General features: G+C 44.5%; 1 protein-coding gene across 4 annotated transcripts; it reads right to left on the bottom strand.

Moving 5' to 3' along the window:
- Positions 1-5,779: 5,779 nt before the first annotated feature.
- Positions 5,780-20,747, bottom strand: rab14l (RAB14, member RAS oncogene family, like). 4 transcript variants are annotated; one of them, XM_031577599.2, is made up of 8 exons: positions 20,629-20,747; positions 15,076-15,134; positions 14,497-14,550; positions 8,950-9,127; positions 7,100-7,166; positions 6,807-6,894; positions 6,350-6,380; positions 5,780-6,087 (listed from the first exon to the last, which is right to left on the bottom strand). In XM_031577599.2, the coding sequence occupies exons 2-8, from the start codon at positions 15,125-15,127 to the stop codon at positions 5,910-5,912; spliced, it is 648 nt and encodes a 215-aa protein (XP_031433459.1). In that variant the 5' UTR covers positions 15,128-15,134; positions 20,629-20,747; the 3' UTR covers positions 5,780-5,909. The 4 variants fall into 4 exon arrangements, with proteins under 4 accessions (XP_031433459.1, XP_031433460.1, XP_012670924.1 ...); XM_031577600.2 differs by having other exon boundaries at positions 15,076-15,157; positions 20,629-20,730; XM_012815470.3 differs by lacking the exon at positions 20,629-20,747 and adding an exon at positions 20,361-20,588.
- Positions 20,748-21,211: the final 464 nt, after the last annotated feature.

The raw sequence follows: 21,211 nt of genomic DNA, 5'->3' as shown, positions 1-21,211 counted from the left end.
AGTGTGGCGCCATTTTCATCACTTGATCTTTTTCTCCAGAGCCACAACTCTTCTGCACCCTCTCTTTCTTTCCTCACGCCCCCCAGTGCTCACTGCCAACTCTGCGCTGCAGTTCTCAATCGTGTGTGTTGTGAGCGCTCCCCGAATGTGAGGTGTGCTCGCGTGTTGATGTCGGGGCATGATAGGATGCGAGGCGTCGAAATTGCAATACTGTGCCATGGATGATGAGATGAGGAACAACGGGGGAAAAGGCCAGGAAGTGTTTGTGGCCATGATGTCATGCAACTGCACCTGCCTTCTCCAGAACAGGTGCCTTAAGAAAACACTATCATCGGAGTCACATGCTGTGATTCTCAAAGACTGCCAGCTCAGATACCAGTGTTATGGCCTTATAAGACTTTTTTTTTTTTTAAAGATGAGTATCAGGAATAGAAATAAATAAATATAAAAGAACGTGTTGTCTTCACAAGGAGGTGCCTGGAGTGAGTCTGAAACCACACCGAACACTACTGTTTTCAGGGAATGTCGGGGGGGGGGGGGGGGCCAGGAAAGGACCAGGAATCTCGAGTGTTGTATATGAATATTGTTTACGCTTGTGATGTCATCTAAGAGAAAACCGTGAACGCCTGCCTTCATTCATGTTATTTCACCATGTTCTGGACAGTTAGACTCTTTAAACTCTTGATGCTGAAGAGTTGTTGCCAAGGGGACCACTTGTAAACAACACACTAATCTAGAGCATGGTGAAATTGCCACATGCATAAAAGACGCTATTGCCTTGTCTTACAGAAAATGGTTATCCGTGGTGGATAATGCCTTTCCTTTTGTTTTTGTTTTTTTATTTGTTTTGTTAAAAAAAAACGAGACAAATTAAGTACTTACCAAACAAAGGAATTTCCACTGTGTAGCCCACAACGATCTACTAAAGATGTTCCTATTCATTTTGAAGTTTTTTTTTATTCTGTGTTGAAATAATGTGCTCGTTTGTTTCAGTAATAGTGTGCTGGTTTTTTTTTTCAAACTCCTTTGCCCTCGGACTGCGAAGCCTGAGGATGACGCCAACCACAAGCTGCCTTGTTTTGTTTTTTTAACTCTCACATGGTACTGTCAATGTTCACTCATACTCATTGTTTTTTTTTTCTCCTTCAATCATGCCACTACATTTTTTTTCTTTTCCCTTTTGTATCCGAGCCGCGTCATGTTTTAGACTAATTTTGCTCTTTGTAAATATGCATTTCCCCCCCTCTCAATTGCCTTTACCATGTGGTCCCTCTGTAACCTTGGTGCAATTTTTGTTGCATAAATACAGATTTGCTACTTGAGACCAATTATGTTTGATTCCATTTTTCTCAGTGTAATGCTAATGTTGGTGTTGGCTGGAAGGTATCATCAGTTATCTATTACCTATACAGTCCCTTTTATAAGGATTTTAGACTTTTAAAATTTCTGTAAGCTGGACCCTGGTTATTCCTCGGTTATGGTTAACTTCTGGGGACCTCTTAAAATGTCCTCACCTTCCCCTTAGTACTTAAAATCCATTCTTATTTTCATTCCCATCTGTGCAGGTTTGCAGTGGCAAAATTGTATGTAATTTTACCTGGTTAGGCCAAATAATGTACCACAGCAAAAACCTGTGAGGTGTAATTTTAAATCTGCCCTGCTGATTGGCTTTATTTAAGATTTATTTAAATGTATTTCATTTAATTCACTTCAGATTTGAGCCTCTCAGACATCATTTCAACTACTTGTTATAAATACAAGACGCTTTAAACAGGCCTCTTGAAAGACCAGCGAATAACCTTTGATTCTCTTTAACTTATCTCTCCCCAGCTGTCAAACCCACTGACTAAGCAGCAAGGGGTTCTCTTCTCTTTTCCACTATAGTTCTGACTTATTGGATAAAAACACAAAGATCTAACTGTCCTATAGCAGGTGGGGAATCTCTAGTGTTCCAGGAAACTGCCCACTTGGAATGCAGTTGTAAAAGGTGAGACCCATCTTGCACATCTAATTATGCATGTCTTGCTACCAGTCACTGCCTCAAAAAGAATAGGGTAATGGTTATATTTATAAAGACTATAAAAGGTCAAAATTGACTCTTCAGATCTGCCTTTCAACCGATGTGAGCCAAAAAGTATGCAAATAGATACAAACTTATTTTTACGCTCCACACTTAGGTACTTATGTGATGTACACAGATGAAATTCACTCAAACCAATGCAAGCCCTCAAGTCTGACATAAACTTCCTGCAAATGGTCATTCTGACAAGAATGTAATAGATTTAAAATGAGTTGCAGTCTTGTTGAGTACTTTTTAAGGGGAAATAGGTGAACTCAAGAAACTCTCAGGGTTCACATCATTTTCCACACATAACCCTTCATTGGAAACACTGGGTTCCAGAAGGTGGCTACAAAGAACACTTCATAGGAAGCTTGTAGGGTTCCTGTGAGGTAAGTGTGTGTTTGTGTGTGTGAGAGAGAGACATAGTTACAGTCCTCATTATTCCAAAACTGCCTTTGAGGATTGAGATGCTGTGAACTAATGACATCGCCCCTTGGAGAAAACAGTAACATCAGACTCCACTTCACCTTGAGTAGGACTTAAACAACCTGGTGATTGTGCTGCTGCTATATACAACACCTGTGATCATTCAGCCATTGGTGCATCATTCATTTGCAATAGTAAGACATTCTTCGTCACCTGTGTAGCAAATAAGCTTGATCAAAAATAACAACCCAGGTGAAATGTTCTTTTTCTGTCTAGAGCATTTTAATTTCATCATTATTAAAATCAAAAGGTCAACATTTTTAAAAGCATATACACGCATAGATTTAAATGTTAGCACAGCTCCTTCAAAATGTATACATATGTACTTTTTTTGTTGGTTGGTTTTGACTTTGCTCAGAACACGTGTGTGAGAAGACAGCTGGAGGTGGTTGTTCAGACTAATAAAGAGTGGAGACAAGAGCACAAGTGGGAACCACTCAACACTGTCCAGCCTTCACCCCCAAATGGCTTGCCCAGCCAACCCCGACCACCCCAGTCCCCAAATTAAACACAACACCTACGCCTTGCCAAAGGGGGAGGCTCGAACAAGAAGCAAACAAAAAGCAAGAGAGATAGAATGACAGGGAAACAAAACGAAAGCCACACATTTTCTTTTCAACCATTCACTGGCCAATTAGGGGGTTGGAACAGCCTCCTTGACAACATAATTAGTAATCCCCCCTCGAAGATAAGTTACCCCACCAGATCTAGGTGAAATGGGTGTGCTAGAGCATATGAAGTTATTCTGGATGATTGCGAGCATTTGGTTGCCATATTCAAACCCTGTTTCATTCAAGGACCTTTTTTCAGAAAGCATGGATTGTGGACCCCACTGGATTTAGATGAAATCATTTTTGTGGGATGGTGGGTATGGTGCCCTAACTGAAAGAAAACAAACCAGCCAGCAATTGACCCCCTTATATAGAATGCTACTTCCGACCTTTGGTAGTGAGTCTACGGGCAGGGTACAGTACAACAGAATTGTTTATCTGGGACACCCTTGAGGTTCACAACTCCATGTTGTCTTACTCTCAAATAGTATATATATAGCTGATGTTATTCAGCCGAAAGTTTCACAATGTAGTTTTGTTGTGGGAGAATGTAAAACTATTGCCACATCAAATACCTGCATAACCCATTCAGTTTGAGTCTCACCCTAATATTGCCAGCTTTTCCAAATCTCGTCAGACATGATGACAATGCCATTTTGTTCCATCTGTGGAATGTCCCTAAATGTAACAACAAAAAATGTAAGGTGAATTGCAGAGGTTAATTACTGCCACCAGGAGTAAGGCATAAATGTGATGATCTGTTGACTGGGGCTTCATTAAATGCTGTATGCTGTATGCAGGGAGTTGTAGTTCTTTATATTCAAATGTCCCTGCACAACCCATCTAGCACATTCCCAAAGAACTGACACACTAGACAGTCAAGAACAGCTTCTGACCTAGGGAAGAACATCTGGAAAAACTGGCTTCCAATGGAGGATGGATTTCCTAGACACCTGAGATGCCAACCTCCCAGAGGTGTCACCCCTGCAAGCAGGGCAATACAAAGAGGGAGTCCTTTCCACCCAGCATGGCCACACATTTATTCATAGAAACTATTACACAGAATTTGACCTTGCTTTTATTTTCGGAACCCGTGGTAACAGGTAAGAGCAGTCACAAAGCCTGTGTGAGATGCCCGTCTGAGGCGCATCATCTATTGTACGTGAGGCGCACGGATCTCAGCAAAAATAGTAAACCAGACAAACACAGACAGGCTGGCAGGAGCAACGCAGGCGGCATGGACACACACATATATGCGTGCCGCAGCACTTCAGCGAGGTAGCGGTCGCGTACAGGTGAAATAAGCGGTGCAGCTCGATGACCAACACTGCCAACATTCCTCGCTTACAACCCGCCTCCACCCAGTATCTCTCTCACACACACACACACACACACACACACACAGACAGACAGAGATGTTCTGAGGTCTCTACAGAGACATGTAGCAGTGTTGTAAAACAGCGGTTTTATTGGACACACGAGTCCCACAGCGGTATTTAGAGCAAGCGCAACATAAAGTAAAGATTAAACAGTAATAGTAATAATATTAACATTAATCATAACAATAAGGCAACAAACAAACAAACCAAGAAAGAAAAAAAAAAATGCTGGTAAGGACAGACGTATTCTACTGATATGGTGGGGGTTGGGAGATACAGGTGGAGGGGAAAAGAGAGAGGTGGGGGCTGGTGCAAAGGGGGGGAAAGAATGGTGCTTTTAGAATTAACGCCTCTCTCTTTCTCTCTCCTCCTTCCTTAAAGTGTCATAATCTGATTTCTCGAGGACCACCCGCTCTGTCCCCAGACCCTCAAACACAAAACATATCACACACACACACACACACACACACACAAAGGTACACACCCCAAATGACTCCACACACACACATACACCATGAGTGTGTCGCTATTAATTTAAGTGGGTGCAACTTACATACGTGGTGGGGAGGCAAAGTAAACTAAACAAAAGTGATCATTGAGCAGAGTACAGTCTTACATACTTCATTTGGATTCAATTAAAAAGACAGGGAGCCATGCAGGAGGTGGCTGTCTAGAGGTTTGCCTACTTATTCTACGAGGGTCAGTTTGGATTCTATATTTCCAATCTCATGGTGTGTTTACACGAGTGTGGCTGGTAATATATATAGATGTATATCTATATCGAGCTATAAAACGACATGTTAAAAAACAAACAGAAGCTTTGATGATATTTTCCTTACAACTCTTCATCTACCTGTCAGTAACTCGAGTGGTGTTCTTTAGCTTTTTTTTGCGGAGTAGTACTGGTTTTCCTGCGAGGCACCCCTGGAGTCGGTGATGCCACATTGAGTGCTAAGAGGAGGAATGGAGAGAGAAACGGGTGGAGGAGAGGAAAAATATACAAGCGGTGGGAGGGGGGGGGGGGGGGGGGGGGGGGTGACAGATTCTGTAAGAGAGAGAAAGAGAGAGGGTGGAGGAGAAAGACTGCCCACCCAGCCTGAGTCATCCCTCGTTTTGTCTCCTTCGTTCACCCAAGCAACCCACAAGCTCCGGGCGAGAGGACACGCGGGGAGGACGTGGACGTGTGTGTGTGTGTGTGTGCGTCTGAGTGTGTGGGGTGTTTTTGAGGAGGACTGCATGTCCGTGGGTTTGTGTTTGTAATTGTGTGTGTGTGTGTGTGTGTGTGTGTGTGTGTGTGTGTGTGTGTGTGTGTGTGTGTGTGTGTGTGTGTGTGTGTGTGTGTGTCTGGGGTATGTGTCAAGGAGAGGTGGTTGGTTTGTTGGTTTGTGGGGTGGAGTAGGTGGTTGGGGAAGGTAGGTGGGTGATTGGTCATTAGCAGCCACACCCTTCCCTCTGGGGCTGTGGCTCACTGGTTAGCCGACCGCCCTGCGGCGCCGAGGGCTTGTGCTGCACACCCGACTCAGCCGCGTTCAGGTCCAGGCTGCCGTCCTGAATGTTCTGGTAGATCTTCTTGGCCGCCTCCAGGAAGGCGTCCTCCACATTCTCACCCCTGTGGAACCGCAGAACCACACGTACGTACACACACACACACACACACACACACACACACACACACACACAGAAACACACACAGACACACACACAGACACACACACACCGGAAGGGAGGAAGAATAAGGGGGAGAAGTTGTTGAAGACATACCAACAAGACTCGTCTCCATTTAGCAAAGACTTTATATATTTATCTCCAGAGTAAATTACTGTCTTTATTCGAGAAGAAACTGTGCTAATTAGATTGACAAAATAACTCACGTTTTAGCACTGGCCTCCAGAAACAGCAGACCTGGAAAAGAAAGGGAAAATCCATGTGGAACTATTCCCTACAGAGTCCAAAGACTCACAGCATGGCATCCCGGGCTTGATTTGATTTCTCGATTTAACCACAACAATTAACACTCATCTCAATTCATCTCCTTTTTCACACACTGTAGCTTAAGACCAAATATATGATGTTGAACGTTTGGGACGATGGGTTTTGAATGTTATCAAATGTTATATTACCGAAGTCTTTTCATGCTAGGGTTCTGAATATACTAAACCCTTAGTTTGCAGGCTAGCAGTGATACTAGTATGTAGTATGTGTCCGTTCTACCCTTAGCCCCCACTACCACTGGCATCCCTCTGCACTAACAATCAATGCTGTGGGATGTAGTAAAATGCTGTGCACACTGGGGTAACTAGTATGAGGTCTAGGAGCAAGAGCCCATACCGTTCTCCTCCGCAAACTGCTTGGCCTCCTCGTACGTGACGTCCCTCTGGGCCTCCAAGTCTGCTTTGTTGCCTATGAGGATGATCACCTGCAGGGGGAGACCAGCACAACTGCATGACAAACTACACCCACCTGCTGTCCTACACAGCGGAAAATCTAACCACATCAGACGGCCACAAGAGGCTCATTATGTAGTCACTTTTTGCGCAAGAGCGTATGGGTGCAATACTGTGTGTTAAAAGTTAGGTGTCCATAATGTGTGTGTGTGGGGGGGGGGGGGGGCGAGTGCTCACTGTATTGGGATTGGTGAGGTTCCTGGCATCAGTAAGCCAGCTGCTGAGGTGGTTGTATGTGCTTCTCCTGAGAGAGCGAGAGAAAGAGACAAGAGGGAGAGAAGAGAAGAGATAGAACACGGTTAACACAAAGAATGCTACAATATTTTAAGTCACTAACAATGATCAATCGGCCTATTCCACTGGTCGTTTTAGTGCTGCACTGGGCCACCGCTGTCCGTACAACACTTGCTGGAGCACTTTCTGCACGGACAGAAACCGTTGTGCAGCTAAGTGTAACACACTCCCCTGATCAAAGATCAATTTCTGCTTAAGTGCTTTTTAGCATAAAACCTAATACAAATAGATATGATGTGTAATATTTTGAGGGCACAAACGACTGCAGAGATCCTCCTTTATGCAGACAGGAACGGTTCCCTATTTGCTCCCATAGAAATGCATTGCCATGAAGTATCTTGCTCCGCCTGTGTAAAATCTTTGCTGCTGTTTTATTTAAGGAAATGTTCGAAGACAGCAGTGACGAGGAAAGTGAAATATCTGATAGCAGTGCATGGTCAGCTTCTCTTTCAGGACCATGTAATCACGTTGTCATACTCCACCAAGGCCTTTTCTATTCTACTGGTCGGGTTGAGTGGAGCACTTTTTGCTGATAACTGTTATCAGAGCATTTTTTGTTTTGTTTTTTCACACCACGTGGATTTCTACAAAAGGTACTCATGTTTCAACCACTACAAGTCAACAACGCTGTGGAGCAACCACACCCATATTCATATGCCTTTGGAAGAGTGATCTCACACACAAACACACACACACACCTTTCCATTCAGTTTGACACACGAAAGGGTTTCACAGCAATGGGTCAAATACCACAGCCCTCTCCCTCAGACAGAGGTCAGCCTGATCGCAGATCAGCTCAGATGGGGCAGAAGGCTCTCCCCCAACCCTAGAGAGGCTGTGTTGGTTTAGCAGTGGGCTGAGAGAAGCTCTCAGAGGGGTTGTTAGGTGGTCATGGGATGGGGGTCTGCTTGTTTAGGGCGTGCATCTGAAAAGCCTCGCTCACGGCGATCACCTGACTCCGTTCTGACTGAGCTGCTGACCTCCTCAAGCAAACAGATTTGATATATAACTAATGATACACGTGTTATGTGTGCTGCCAGTGCTGGTGACATCCATTGATGCATCTAAACAAAGACCATTCCAACTGGGTTGGTAGTAGCATTAAAGACATTAGAGCAGTTATCCAAGATCACCTGTGTTTGAGGACCTGTGTCTGGTTCCTTTTATATTAACAGAGTGAAACTGGCTGGAGACGGAAATCTCTGGACCAAGGTGTTCAGCGTGGTTGACACATCTTTAACATGTCAGTGGCTTTCAGAACAGTTCTCTATACTGGTCTCATATATTGACCCACACCTTTATAAACTGATCTTTCCAAGCCAGAGTACTAGGAGCCACATTTGTTTTCCTTGTAATCCTAAGGGGATACAACTGGCCTCTGTGGTCATTATTTTGTTGTAGAGCAGCACTCATGTGGACGGTGGCACTGTTGACATACACTCATTAAGTAGGCTGCTAGTTCAGAATGTGTGTGTGTGTGTCTGTGAAAATATGTGTGTGTGTGTGTGTGTGTGTGTGTGTGAAAGTGAAAGTGAGAGTGTGTGTGAAAGTGAGAGTGTGTGTAAGTGAGCGCATGTGTGTGTGTGTGTGTGTGTGAGTATGAGTGTGCGTGTGTGTATGTGTGTGTGTGTGTGTGTGTGTGTATGAGTGTGCGTGTGTGTGAGTGTATGAGTGTGCGTGTGTGTATGTGTGTGAGTGTGCATGTGTGCGTGTGTGTGTGTGTGTGTATGTACCTGGTGATGTCGTAGACCATGAGTGCTCCAGCGGCCCCCCTGTAATAGCTGCGTGTGACGGCCCTGAAGCGCTCCTGGCCCGCCGTGTCCCAGATCTGCAGCTTGATCTTCTGGCCGCTCACCTCGATTATCCTCGTGCCAAACTCCACGCCGATCGTGTGGGGGCAGTCCGCCATGACTATAAACACACACACACACACACGCACACGCACACGCACACGCACACGCACACGCACACGCACACGCACACAGGAAGCCACATGTTACAACCCGAGATAACAGATAGACAGTTTCACTGTGCGGATGAAACTCTTGGCAAATCTCTGCAATAATACTTGACTCAGTCTGTATTTAATGGTGTGCTGAGGTAGTTAGCCAAGCTAACTGAAGTGTTTGACATTTAATGCCTGCAGCAATATCCACAGGGTCTCAACCTCAAACTGCACTCAAGCTATATTTAAGCCATGACTCAACAGCAAGATGAAAATTTGCCTCAGGGTGATATTAAGGGAATTACAAAAAAAAAACTAAAATCAGCTGGCACAGAGGCAAAGATCGGAAACACAGAGGGTGCAGCTTGCAAGCCATATGCCCGGGCACGCCACCTGAGTACACAGAAAGAAAGTGGTTTCGGATTGCCCATTCAATGGCTGTCTGCCTGTGTCTGTGTCTGTGTGTCTGTGTGTGTGTGTGTGTGTGTGTGTGTGTGTGTGTGTGTGTGTGTGTGTGTCGCACCCTGTGCCCAAGCCCCAGCTGTCTCTTTAGAGCGGAGGTCTCGCTGGGAGAGAGCCTGCAGGCTCTTAATTAAGTGGCGAGTGGCTCAGTATTTATTTTTTTCTTTTAAAAAGCCGGTCGGATCAATACAGGAAAAAGCCGCCGGTGCACTTAAAAGCAATCGACCCGCAGGGCCTTGTGAATCAGAGGTGGCGTGTTTGATGTTTGACGTGACGAGTCCCTTCGGTTGCCTGGGCTGAGGGAATAAAGTGAGCGCCACGTGATGTGTGCCTGTGTGGAATGAGAAGCCAGTCTCTAGGTTCAGAGCTCAGGGTTAGCAAAATGAAACGTCTGCTTACTTTTGTAATTCTATAACACAGAGGACACAGAGTACTTTTTGTATGTCATTTGTAGGTGTCTCAGAACGTCGCTTGGCATAGAGGACACATTTCACAGTAGATACAGGAAAGCCAAAGAAGGTGGCAAAATACTTTTCCTTAAGCACTTAACTAAGAGAGAGAGAGAGAGAAAGAAAGAGAGAAAGAGGCAGAAGAAGGAGAGTGTTTCCTGCGGCGATCCTTCTCTCCTCTGTGAACCATTAGTGGCGTCCATACAACTGTAATTAACCTTCTGGTTACTGCTGCTGCTACTGCTGCTGCCAGGCTGATCATTATAATTACTCTCCTGCACTCCATGCAGCGCCATCACTCCCACTACACACACACATAACCCACCAAACAGGGACACACACTCAGTCATATACACACACAGGCACACACACAAACAAGCAGGCTCACACTTCCAATGCGCAAGGACACACACACACGCACATAAACACACACAGTGTTATCACTTCCTAAACAAAGGGACACACTCTCACATACACACACAAATAAACGCACAGACGTATGTGCACGCACACACACGCGCCCACACACACACACACTGTCATCACTTCCTAAACAAAGCGACACACTCATATACACACATATATGCATACACATGCAGACCCACTCCCTATGCAGCAGGGCTATCTGCCAACAAGAGATGGCAACACCACCACCACATGAGGTGTACACACACACACACACACACACACACACACACTCAGTGGCTGAGCACAGGGGCTTTCTGCCAAGAGATGACCACAAAAGCACTCACATACACACACTGACTGTGTGATAAGATTTTCTGCCAAAGAGAGAAGACCACACACACCCACACACCAGGGTTTTTCCTGCATAGAGAAAATTTGGGCGCGCGCCTAAGCCGTTTTCCCGAGCGCCTACAACAAATCCCGAGCGCCTAAGGCAAAAAAAAAAGTCTGCGATAAAAAAATAAATAGAAAAAAAGCTGTCATTCATGGCGCAATTCAGCTTAATGGTGTTTTGAGCCCTCACCGTCGACTTCAAGGCAGCAGCTGCCTGGAAGTCGCATCCCACCTCCCACCCCTGAGCCAATCATTGAACAGAGGCAGCTCCAAGCTTGCCAGTTTAGACAATACGTTGGTTTGAATTTGAGATTTGAGCAAGCAACTTAATGTAGCTAGCTTTTAGCTGTTTTAAACCAAGGCACTTCCAAAATGTTGTTTACAACCTGCTTACAAATCTGGTTAAAACAACTAGTGAAGGTGTTTTAGAATAATATTAATGCCATATACAATAACTGACTTTATGTTAACACTACTAATTAATGTTAGCTGTCTAATTATTTAGCGCAATGCTAGCATGCATCTACCGTAATTCGATTTTTAACCAAGGTAGCCTATTGTACTGCAAAATATTGATCGCGACCTGTTTACAAATCTGGTTAAAAAGATAAAGGTGAGCAATAGCCCGCTTCACGTCGGGGTGCTGTTCGCCCTGTCGGGGCTTATTTTCCCGATAATGACCGGCGTTCTATACATTATCCCTAACGAATTATTTCGCTCAGGGGGTGGGTGAGCTGCTGCCTTGAAGTCGACGGTGAGGGCTCAAAACACCATTAAGCCGCAATTCATCACGCGTGCAATGCATGTAAGCGAATATGGTCTCAATAGTTTGTTTCAAGTATAGGCTACAGCCGAAACCTCGTTCTGTTTTGATCAATAGTAATCGAGTTGATAAGCGTGTCTTCTTGTCTGAACAATACGCAACTGTGAGGTGCGCGAATGCACAGAGCGGCCAGCTGCCAATCACTCAACTTGCGTATGCATCCGGACTTCATCAGTCGGCGGTGATTTTGAACATAACATTCCATTTTCAGTATTCATGGCTTTCAATGTATTAAAATATCTGCTATGTTGAGGACCTACACAGGTGTAGGCTATTATTTGATTTGTCTACCCGTTTGAACGAGTACCAGTAGACCGCGGGGCCTAGGGAGAGGCAGACAACCGCATTGGTTTATCAATGAAAGCTCAGCTCGTTCGGAGGAGAGCGGATATATTTGTGTTGCATCTCGAATTAATATTATCATTGATAAACCGGTGCGGTTGTAAACTGTCGTTCCGCTGCGAGGGCCAGCCCGACGTGCACGAATACACCTGTACAAATGCAAATGAAATGTCCACTCAAAATGCTGACAAAAGTTTGATTTCCAACGCAGCCTCCATTGGTGGGCCAATAGAAGTTAAACACACTATTAAACATATTTGTGGACAGTTTTAATAATAAAAACAAAAAGAATAGTATGTAGGTTTGTATAATAAAAATGAATAGTAATAATAGATAAACTTGAATCTCATAATTTGTGTGTTCCATTTCTGACCACTGGTTAGTTCTAGATTCTATTGATATACATTTCAGTAGTTTGCATATATATGTAAAGAGGTAAACCTTGATAATCTTTGAACCATACATGATAGCACCATGGGGCTTGGACTATTGTCAATCTATTTGAATCTAAAGTGGAAGCAAAATGATTTCCTGAAGCATATTATTTATGAAATGGTAAAATGTAAGCTAATAAGGTGACATGGTAACACAGACTGCGCGCGCAGCGTGCACATTTTTTTTTTGAGCACCGAAGACCCATTTTGACCCAGGAAAAACCCTGCACACACACCCACACACACTCTTATGCCCTGTCCAGAGAGATACTGTGTTGCTAGCACACAGCCACACGAGTAATAAGTACACACACACAGAGACACAATCCCCATACTGCTGTAGGCCTCTATTTACCTGCCAACAGGAGAGACTCACACCATCAACCTCACACTCATGCAATCCAATCACAGCCATCCACGTACATGTACACACACAGACACACGGATGAGCATCCCCCTCCACTGCACGTGGACACTGATAAACACACCCACACCACCACTGGTGAACTGCAGGTGTGTGTGTGTGTGTGCCATTCAACACTCATCTTTACATCTCAAGTGCGACGAGGAGCAGCACGCAAGAAAAAGAGAAAGAGAGAGGAGCTCTTCACAACCTGCCTTTCCACTCCGGCACAAAGCGCTCGTTTGTTTGCAGGTGTTGGTGGGTGCGGGCCCGACTGAAGTCGGCATGAATGGGGAAAGGGGGGGGGGGGGGGGGTTGGCACTTTGACTGAGGTGAAAATAGCTGTTGCCGTGGTGCGTGGTGCCTTTCTGTCGTTGGTGAACTGATTTGCATGAGTCATCCAACGCTCTGATGTGCTTTTCTAAACGAGCCAGTCATTTACATACTGGCACTCCACTTACTACGCGAGCGCAAACTTGAGATGCAAAATGAGCCAGCCTCGTTTCAAAGATACCATCTGCCCATACAGGAAACCTAAAGAGCATACTGGGTTACGACAGTAACCCCGCTTCTCTGATGGCATGGGTACGCCTCCCCAGTGTATCCCTCAGAGCCACTCTACCACTACACCAGCCATTGATTGGCTGGCCATGTCTTGACATCCGCGAGGGCCCACCCCTTTTTAGAATGCGATCCCCGAGCAGGGAGAATGCCATTCAAGGTTAGCAAGTTCTTCTCACTCTGCGCAAGGGTGGTCCAGTGAGATCCCACACCTCACTATCACAGAACTGGGGTTAATAGTTGTAACCAAGAGTTCTCTTTCAAGCACTCCTTCAGTATCTCACTATGGGATATGCTTACTCACGTATTAACGGACAACCAAGCCAACCGACATTAGGCGACCATTCTAATCATACCGGCGTGTCCCGTGCCACAGATGTGTCCATACTCAAAACAGCATGAGCCAAGCGTGGCGCAGTAACATCAAGCCTGCAGAACCTCAAGTACTTTGTTGGGGCCCACAGCGTGACTATGCCCCTTGCTGACTGTGCACACAGACCATCGGGGGGGATTTATCCCTTTCGCAGAATAGACCAAAGTAATAGCCTTCATAATCCAGTGTGACAAAACACTGCTTTGAGGCTTACCTTTGTGACGTCCAGAACAGGAAACGAATAACTGATCTCATTTACTGAATAAAAGGTCTTGGTCAGGTATGCTCTCAGAGCCCAGACAGGACATAGCGTAACTGCGTACTGTAAAGATAGGCTTGTCTCCAAAAAACAATCTATCATGTAGAATCCCACCGTGTAAGGAATTAGCTAGTGGCGGGCGAAAGGGTGCTTCTGAGCGAGAAGAATGAAGAGCAAGCGAATCTTATCTTCTGAGTGAGAAGAAAGAATGCTTGAAAGAGAACTTGGTCACAATCAGTCTAGAATGAATTATAAATAAATTATGTTCTGTGAGGTTGCATTTTACCTGTAAGGATGCACTTTTACATGAAACACACTCAAAACACGGCTCTAGATCACTCTCCATCGCTACTGAGGCAGCGTGATTGATACAACATCCTCATATTTAACACACAGGAGGTGAGCTGGGATTTGACAGAAGTACTTACATTTCTTTTCTGTGAACTGGTGAAGCAAACATGACTTTCCTACCCCCATGTCCCCTATGGAGAGAGAGAGAGAGACACAGACAGAAGGAAAAAACATTAAATGTCCGCCAGCATGTAGATGTTACATAAGGCCACCTGAGTGAAAACACAGGCAGGCGAACTGGACATCATTTACGGGCAGAGTCACAAGCTGCACCACCACAGCAAGGAGAACATCCTAAGGCATCATTAAACTTGAATGAAGAGGAGTCAACCAGCACTCATACTGAACATTCATAACAGAAAAAGAGTGTGTGTGTGTCTGTCTGTCTGTCTGTGTGCGTGTGTCTGTCGGTGTGTGTCTGTCCGCGTGTGTGTCTGTCCGCGTGTGTGTCCGTCCGCGTGTGTCCGTCCGCGTGTGTCCGTGTCCGTCCGCGTGTATCCGTGTGTGTCCGTGTGTGTCCGTGTGTGAAAGGGGGGGGGGGGGGTCTAACGCCTACATGACTAGTGTAAATAACAGTGTGTTGAAGCAGGTCCACTCAAGAGTATTCTCTCACACACAGAGATGGTGCACACGGTGCTACCAAAGGTCCTACTTACCAATGATGATGTATTTGAAAATGTAGGAATAGTTGTATGGTGCGGTGGCCATTTTGGCTCTGAAAAAGAGAAGGATACAAGGCTAAGAGAAAAAGTGAAAAAGAGAGAGACATGGATGAGTTCAACATCCCCACTGTGTGAGAAGGGGCTGATGTCAATGGGGTCAACAGTTAACCATAACCAAGTTCCAGTGAAACACCATCAGCCACTTCCACCTCTTTAAGTCCACTGTTTACTGTTCCTAGTTCTCCCAAACCTAAGCCCATGGAAAGATTATATTGTTTATTTGTTTGCTTGCTTGCAACACACAGCCAAAACCCAATTATGGACATCCTCCTCCCGAAGCTCCCTGAAGTATGGCCTCAATATCCCCAGCATCCATTTTCTGTCAGAGGAGCACCCAAATCCTAGGACTTTAGTTCCCCCATAGCAAGCCATGTCAAGAGCATCGTGTAGACTTAACTTCTGGCGGCCCTACAAGCATGAGAGAGCTTCTGACTGACAGAGATTTACATACATATGTGGGCGGAGAGCAAAGAGCCGACAGGAGGAAGCAGGAAGCACAGCCTAGGGGGGCTGCTAAGGCCTTCGAGGAGGAGGAGGAAGACAGGATGAGGAGAGGAGGAAGATAGGATGAGGAAAGGAGGAGCACTGAAGGAGCAAAAGAAGGATGAAGAGAGACAAAAGGCAATGATGAACAGAGCAGAGGAGTCTGCTGAGGATGGTCAGAAAATGAAGAGCTCCGTTCAGGGGTGGTTTTTGTTTTCCTCTTTAAAACCCCCGCACCCCTCCCTTCTTTCCTTAAGAACAACTAATCTAATCTGGAGTTAGACGACCCCTCTACACAAACAAAGAGATGCATTTGCCAAGTTACAGCTGGGAATCTTCCACCCGTGACATCCTTTAAGCCTGCTCTTAGCAGAACAAAGGCAAAGACTCACAGGGCTCAGGACGAGACAGTACAAGTTGACGTCGATGTTTTGTACTTTTTGTACTTTTTTTTTTTTTATGTTTACTGTGCGCACATGTATTTCTCTTTCAGATTAATTTTAAATCGCTTGCACACCTAATGCCTTTTCAAAAGGATCACTCAATCTGCCTCAAATGCAAACACATCTCAAAGTAAAATGACAACTGTACAGGCCTATACTGTGTACAGCTCTCTGTGCCAGACGGTTTGTGAACAATTGAAATAGTTGACATCATCATCCTTGCAACACAGTGCTCACTCTGCTTTTGCGTTGCCTGAAGGGGCGCAGCCATGGAGACAATTTGTTTAGCTCTCAAAAGACGCTGCTGATACACATATTCAGGCCTTAGGACAGGTCCTGCAGCAGCTTGCTCTAAAGCAGCTCAACACAAACACGTAACCCGCACTGGGTGTGTTAGTCAAGGGCTGTAGGACTCTGTAGAAACAGCAAACACAAATATGGGGAGGTGGTGAGATCTCTAAGGGAGATTGTAACAAATAGGTTTACATTATGATTAGATGGAACTTGCAGTTCCATTCTAACTGGTCAATCACGACAATCAAGGTGTGACTACTAAATCGGAGATGGCTGAACTGTACATCACATCACTGCCATAGGCAACCATTTCGAATTGGCATTTGTTGTGAAATTCCCACTTTGTTTGGTAGGCAGCCATGTAGTTAGCCTTATCATTATTATGACATAAAACATTACAGGATGACCTAGGACTCTAACATTGATAACATTGTTGGCGTTTACTTCACAATAATGACCACTTGGCTCGATGCTATTCCTTACACACACAGACAGTAAACTAGACAGCACCCAAGTAAACCACATCCAACAACTAATTAGCTTCAATCACTGAAAAGAACTCTGAGTTGTAATGGAGCTTTCAATATCCACTAGCCGCTAGAGCCGAGGCTTTTGGCTAAATGAGGGTGGCTCTTCCCTACAAACCCCATTTACCCACTTCCCATTCTGACACTCTGAGACACATTGCTTAAATTGCTGGCACACCACAACTGCCAGCATTCAGCCAGCCAGTAGGCAATCCAAAATAGCAACAGAGGAAGGGGAAAAGTGTCAGTATTCAAAGAGGGAGAAAAGCTATTAGTAGTATTTAGGCAGCAAAGCAAGCTGGAGAAGAAAGCGACAGCTCCGCATCACCCTGTGCTACATTTCCTAAAAACTTTGAAATCCCGACATCTGAGTCTGTTAGATCAGAGAATGTACTGGAACAGGACAATCTGATAGCTAAAGGAGGCCAATGTTTCATTATCAGTTTGAAACCACTGTTTAAAAGGAGAAAAATATTCCCTTTTTTTTTTTAAACAAGAATTTGAACGTTATGGTTTATGGGAGGTGGCAGGGATGTATTCTACTACAAGGCAAAGCCTATTTTGCACAAGCACCGTAACAACTGTATTTGACATCATCGTCATCCATTAGAAGTGATATGCTTAATGCAGACATTTCACAACTACATAACCTAATGAAACTGTAGATGTCTTTCTTTTTTTCCAAAGCACTCTGAACAATGGCGTCGTCAGTTGACCTAACCCATAGGACCGTTAAACCAGTTCTGAAGATTAAAATCGGCAAACAATAACCCTGGTTGTGGTGTGAGTGAGCATTCAGTTCCTTTAACTGAGGCACAAACACACACACTCCCACTGAGCCACCAGCACTGCTTCCCTTTCTAAGCAACCAGGAGAGCCAAGAGAAGGCAGCAGGTTAAGGAAAACAAGGTAATGAGATTTAGTCCACCCTTAATGGGAGGAAACAGGAAGTCTTTGGAGGCTGATTTGTTTTGGGATAAGAATGTGTGTGAAGCATGGACAGATGAGATTGCTAAGGCTCCATCACCAAAACGACTTGTGCTCTCCATGCCACCTACGCCGCCACACCCTCCTAATGGGCTAGGTGGGACACCGGAGTCTGCAGCAAACCCTGCTCCTGCTCCTCTTCCTCCCCCTCCCCTCTGTCTGCCTTCCTCCCCTCACATGACCCACAGTCATGTGTGGCTGCTGATGACGACTCCTTCCTCCTGTTCTTGCCAGGAGGATGCAAACACAATCCCCCGGGCCAGAACTTTCCCTCACCCCCTCAAACCTGGCTGGCAGAAGGCAGAGGCACTCCTCACAGGGTTGTGAGACAACAGATAGTTGCTAGCACACTAACTCCACCTCAATCTAAACCTCAACCTCCTCATAGCTGATAAAGAAAGCCCCTCCCTTGACTTCCTGATGTGACTGGCAGACTGCAAGGATCCATTAAGGAGAGAGAAAAGCAGAAAGCATGTGACTGCACTGCGGCGTCAGCACTACCCCCCCCCCCCCCCCCCCCTCCGTACGCTGATTCATATGACACCTTCGTTTGTCAGTCATGGGGCTGAATGGCAAGATTTCCCTTATTTTAATTGCCAACAGGTGCTAGGGTATAATTAATAACCATCTGTGTAGACAGTTTTGTGAGGAGTGGCAACTGAGTGCTCTGTGTAACACAGGTCAGCAGAGACAAAGCAAATTCTCCCCCTTTCTTGTTGGCATGAAAAAGAACCCTTTTCCCCGAATAGTTCAATGCTTTCTTTAAAAGATCAAACTGAGACTTAAAACCGAAGCCAGGCAAAGTAATGGTAAAATTAGAGACCTGAGTAGGTAGCATAGAAGGTTATCATAATAAGGTGGTTCTAACTTATACCTTTGTATTCATTCCATACAGTCACTCATTGTTAGACGTCTCTGCAAAATATCAGGCTTCTTTACTGACACATACTATGATTGACAGAAGTCTTGCATGAGCACTGGCTAAAGAATTACACAGACATTTTTAAATAATTAACTGACTCCACATCTGTTCAAACCTACGAGGCTTACTTGCTATCAATTTGTTAACAGATGCACTATTAACCAATAGTCTTTAAATACTTCAATTAAGTCATTATTTTATCAGGGCGAGTTGGCAAACTGGGCCCTTGAGGTGAAGCATAAATCATTTTCAAAATGTACGATACATATACCGTCTGAATCTTCGTGCTTTATGCCTCGCCGATATGATACATGCATCACAACACGAACTCTTCAAAGGCCACTCAAACAAAGCAATAAAAAGAAATGTCAGGTAGCATAGAACCTAGCCGCATACCTTGCAAGAAATCAACATAGGTGACATTGTACGCTACCTTTCTTCTTTTCGTCGAAACGTTAACGAGGGAATAGAGCTGTAGGTTCACTGTCAACAATATGAGCTTGTATGATAACAGTTTAGCATCCATAAACAAGAAGCTAGGTTTCCATGTAGCCAACCTGCCAAAGTGCTTGTTTACGTAGTAAGCGAGCGAAGCTAGCTCGCTATCCTTGTGGTACTATTACTTTACAACAACGATAAAATGGCACTTATCATAGCTAGCTATCAACCTGATAGCTGTGAAATGTTGGTCGTGAACCAGTGACGGATTTAGGATTGTGTTAAAACAAAGTAGTGTTAGTACTGTACAGACTGCATCGATGCTTATGGTAGCTTGCTAACGTTAGTTAGCAAAATAGAATGGATAGCCTCCCCAGCCTCTGGCCTAAAGCGGTTCAGTATCATTGGTCAGTGTTGTCATCCTGTTACGACAACATTTCCGCTTGTTCCCGTAATCCTACCGCGAATGTTAACTAGGCATAATATAAAGTAACACATTTTTGTAATTTGCTGGTAACAGCAAACTGTTAAGAGAAATTAAAAACAGGATAACATGCCACCTCCATTAGAATGTACGTTACCTTGCCATTATGTTAGCAAACAAGCTAAATTGTTAGCGCAAACTAAAACTGATAGCTTGGAAACCACAATATAACACAATAAGGCGAACTCTTGCCTTAAACACTGCTACAACTAGGCATCAAACCATCAATGTGGCCTAATGTTGACTAGTGTTAACTCGATAAGTAACGTGCATGATAATGTCAAACTAGGACTCCCTGCAGTTGGTGTCTTAGCTAAGTAGTTAGATAGCTATGTCATATGCGCTTTAACACCAGTCTCTCAGATCTCCACAATTTTATTTGAGCTTCCAGATGCTAAGGACAGCCTCTTGCATATATAACATACACAGTGTTAAAACAGATAGCTACGTAATCTATGTCAGCAAGAGAGTCTTACTGAATATCCAATCTAGTGAAATGAAATATCTGGCTAACGTAAGCTATAAGCGTACAATATTTAGCTAACTAACTAGCCAGCAGGGCTACTGAAGAAATATTTTATAGCTTACTAACGTTAGTTGCCAACAAAGTGTCAGCAACACCGATACAAAAGAAGACCGACCTGGGTGTTGCCATCCCTGCTCCTTGCTGTTTAAACGATGGCTGTTAGCTGGCAAATTTTCCAGTAACGCTAACGTTAGATCGGATCATGCTAGGCTTATAGCAAGACAACTCTCCAGTTAGCTAGCTATCTTAGCTATAGTTATTGATGTACGCTACCAACCAACACTCTACCTCTAAATGTTTTCCGTAACGAGTCCAATTATGGCATTTCTACAGACATGAGTATGAAACAAGATGTTATTGTGTGATGATGCGTATCATCTTACCGGGTGTTTCGCGTTATATATGTTTAATGTCTTGAGGTTTCTAAAGGGTTCTGCAGGTTATCCTGGGCTGAAGAGACTGCCTATCCAAGATGGCGGCCTCTACCGCACAGGGTTTCCTCTGTCGTATACAATGGGCTTGTGGGACAAAGGGCACATACATGCGGAATATGCAGTAATTTCTTGCAGAACATGAGTGTGGCAGGTGGTCGTGTGACAGATGGAAGCAGTAGTAAACTTTGCTTTCATATACTCGTATATGGCATAGGGGATGTAAAGATCCCAGGTAAGGCCGTCACTTACAGTAATGTGCGGGCATCTTATGCTGTCACTATGGTGCGATCATTTTTCATACCCAACAGCATATAGCTCTGGTGTGGTATTTCAGCATCGAAAGTAAAGTGCATCGGACTCTTCTCAGTTGATCAATCATAGAAATTATGTTTTTGTTTTGGAAAGGACATCTGCAGTTTTTGATGAAAAATAATAAATATGATAATTATTTTTAAGGAGGAAGAGGGAGAAAAAATGTACCCTCATATGCTTGTGCATTTAGTCTCAGAATGTATATCTGTGTATCTATTTA

The sequence above is a fragment of the Clupea harengus genome, chromosome 12, assembly GCF_900700415.2.
Source record: "Clupea harengus chromosome 12, Ch_v2.0.2, whole genome shotgun sequence".
NCBI lineage: Eukaryota > Metazoa > Chordata > Actinopteri > Clupeiformes > Clupeidae > Clupea > Clupea harengus.
This window is presented reverse-complemented; position numbering and strand designations above follow the sequence as displayed.

Excerpts from the sequence above, each read along its gene's own strand:
- rab14l (XM_012815470.3), bottom strand. Across the intron at positions 14,551-15,075 it reads TTTCAAATACATCATCATTG|GGGACATGGGGGTAGGAAAG; the intron begins GTAAGTAGGACC and ends CTCTCTCCATAG. Across the intron at positions 7,167-8,949 it reads ATGGTCTACGACATCACCAG|GAGAAGCACATACAACCACC; the intron begins GTACATACACAC and ends TCGCTCTCTCAG.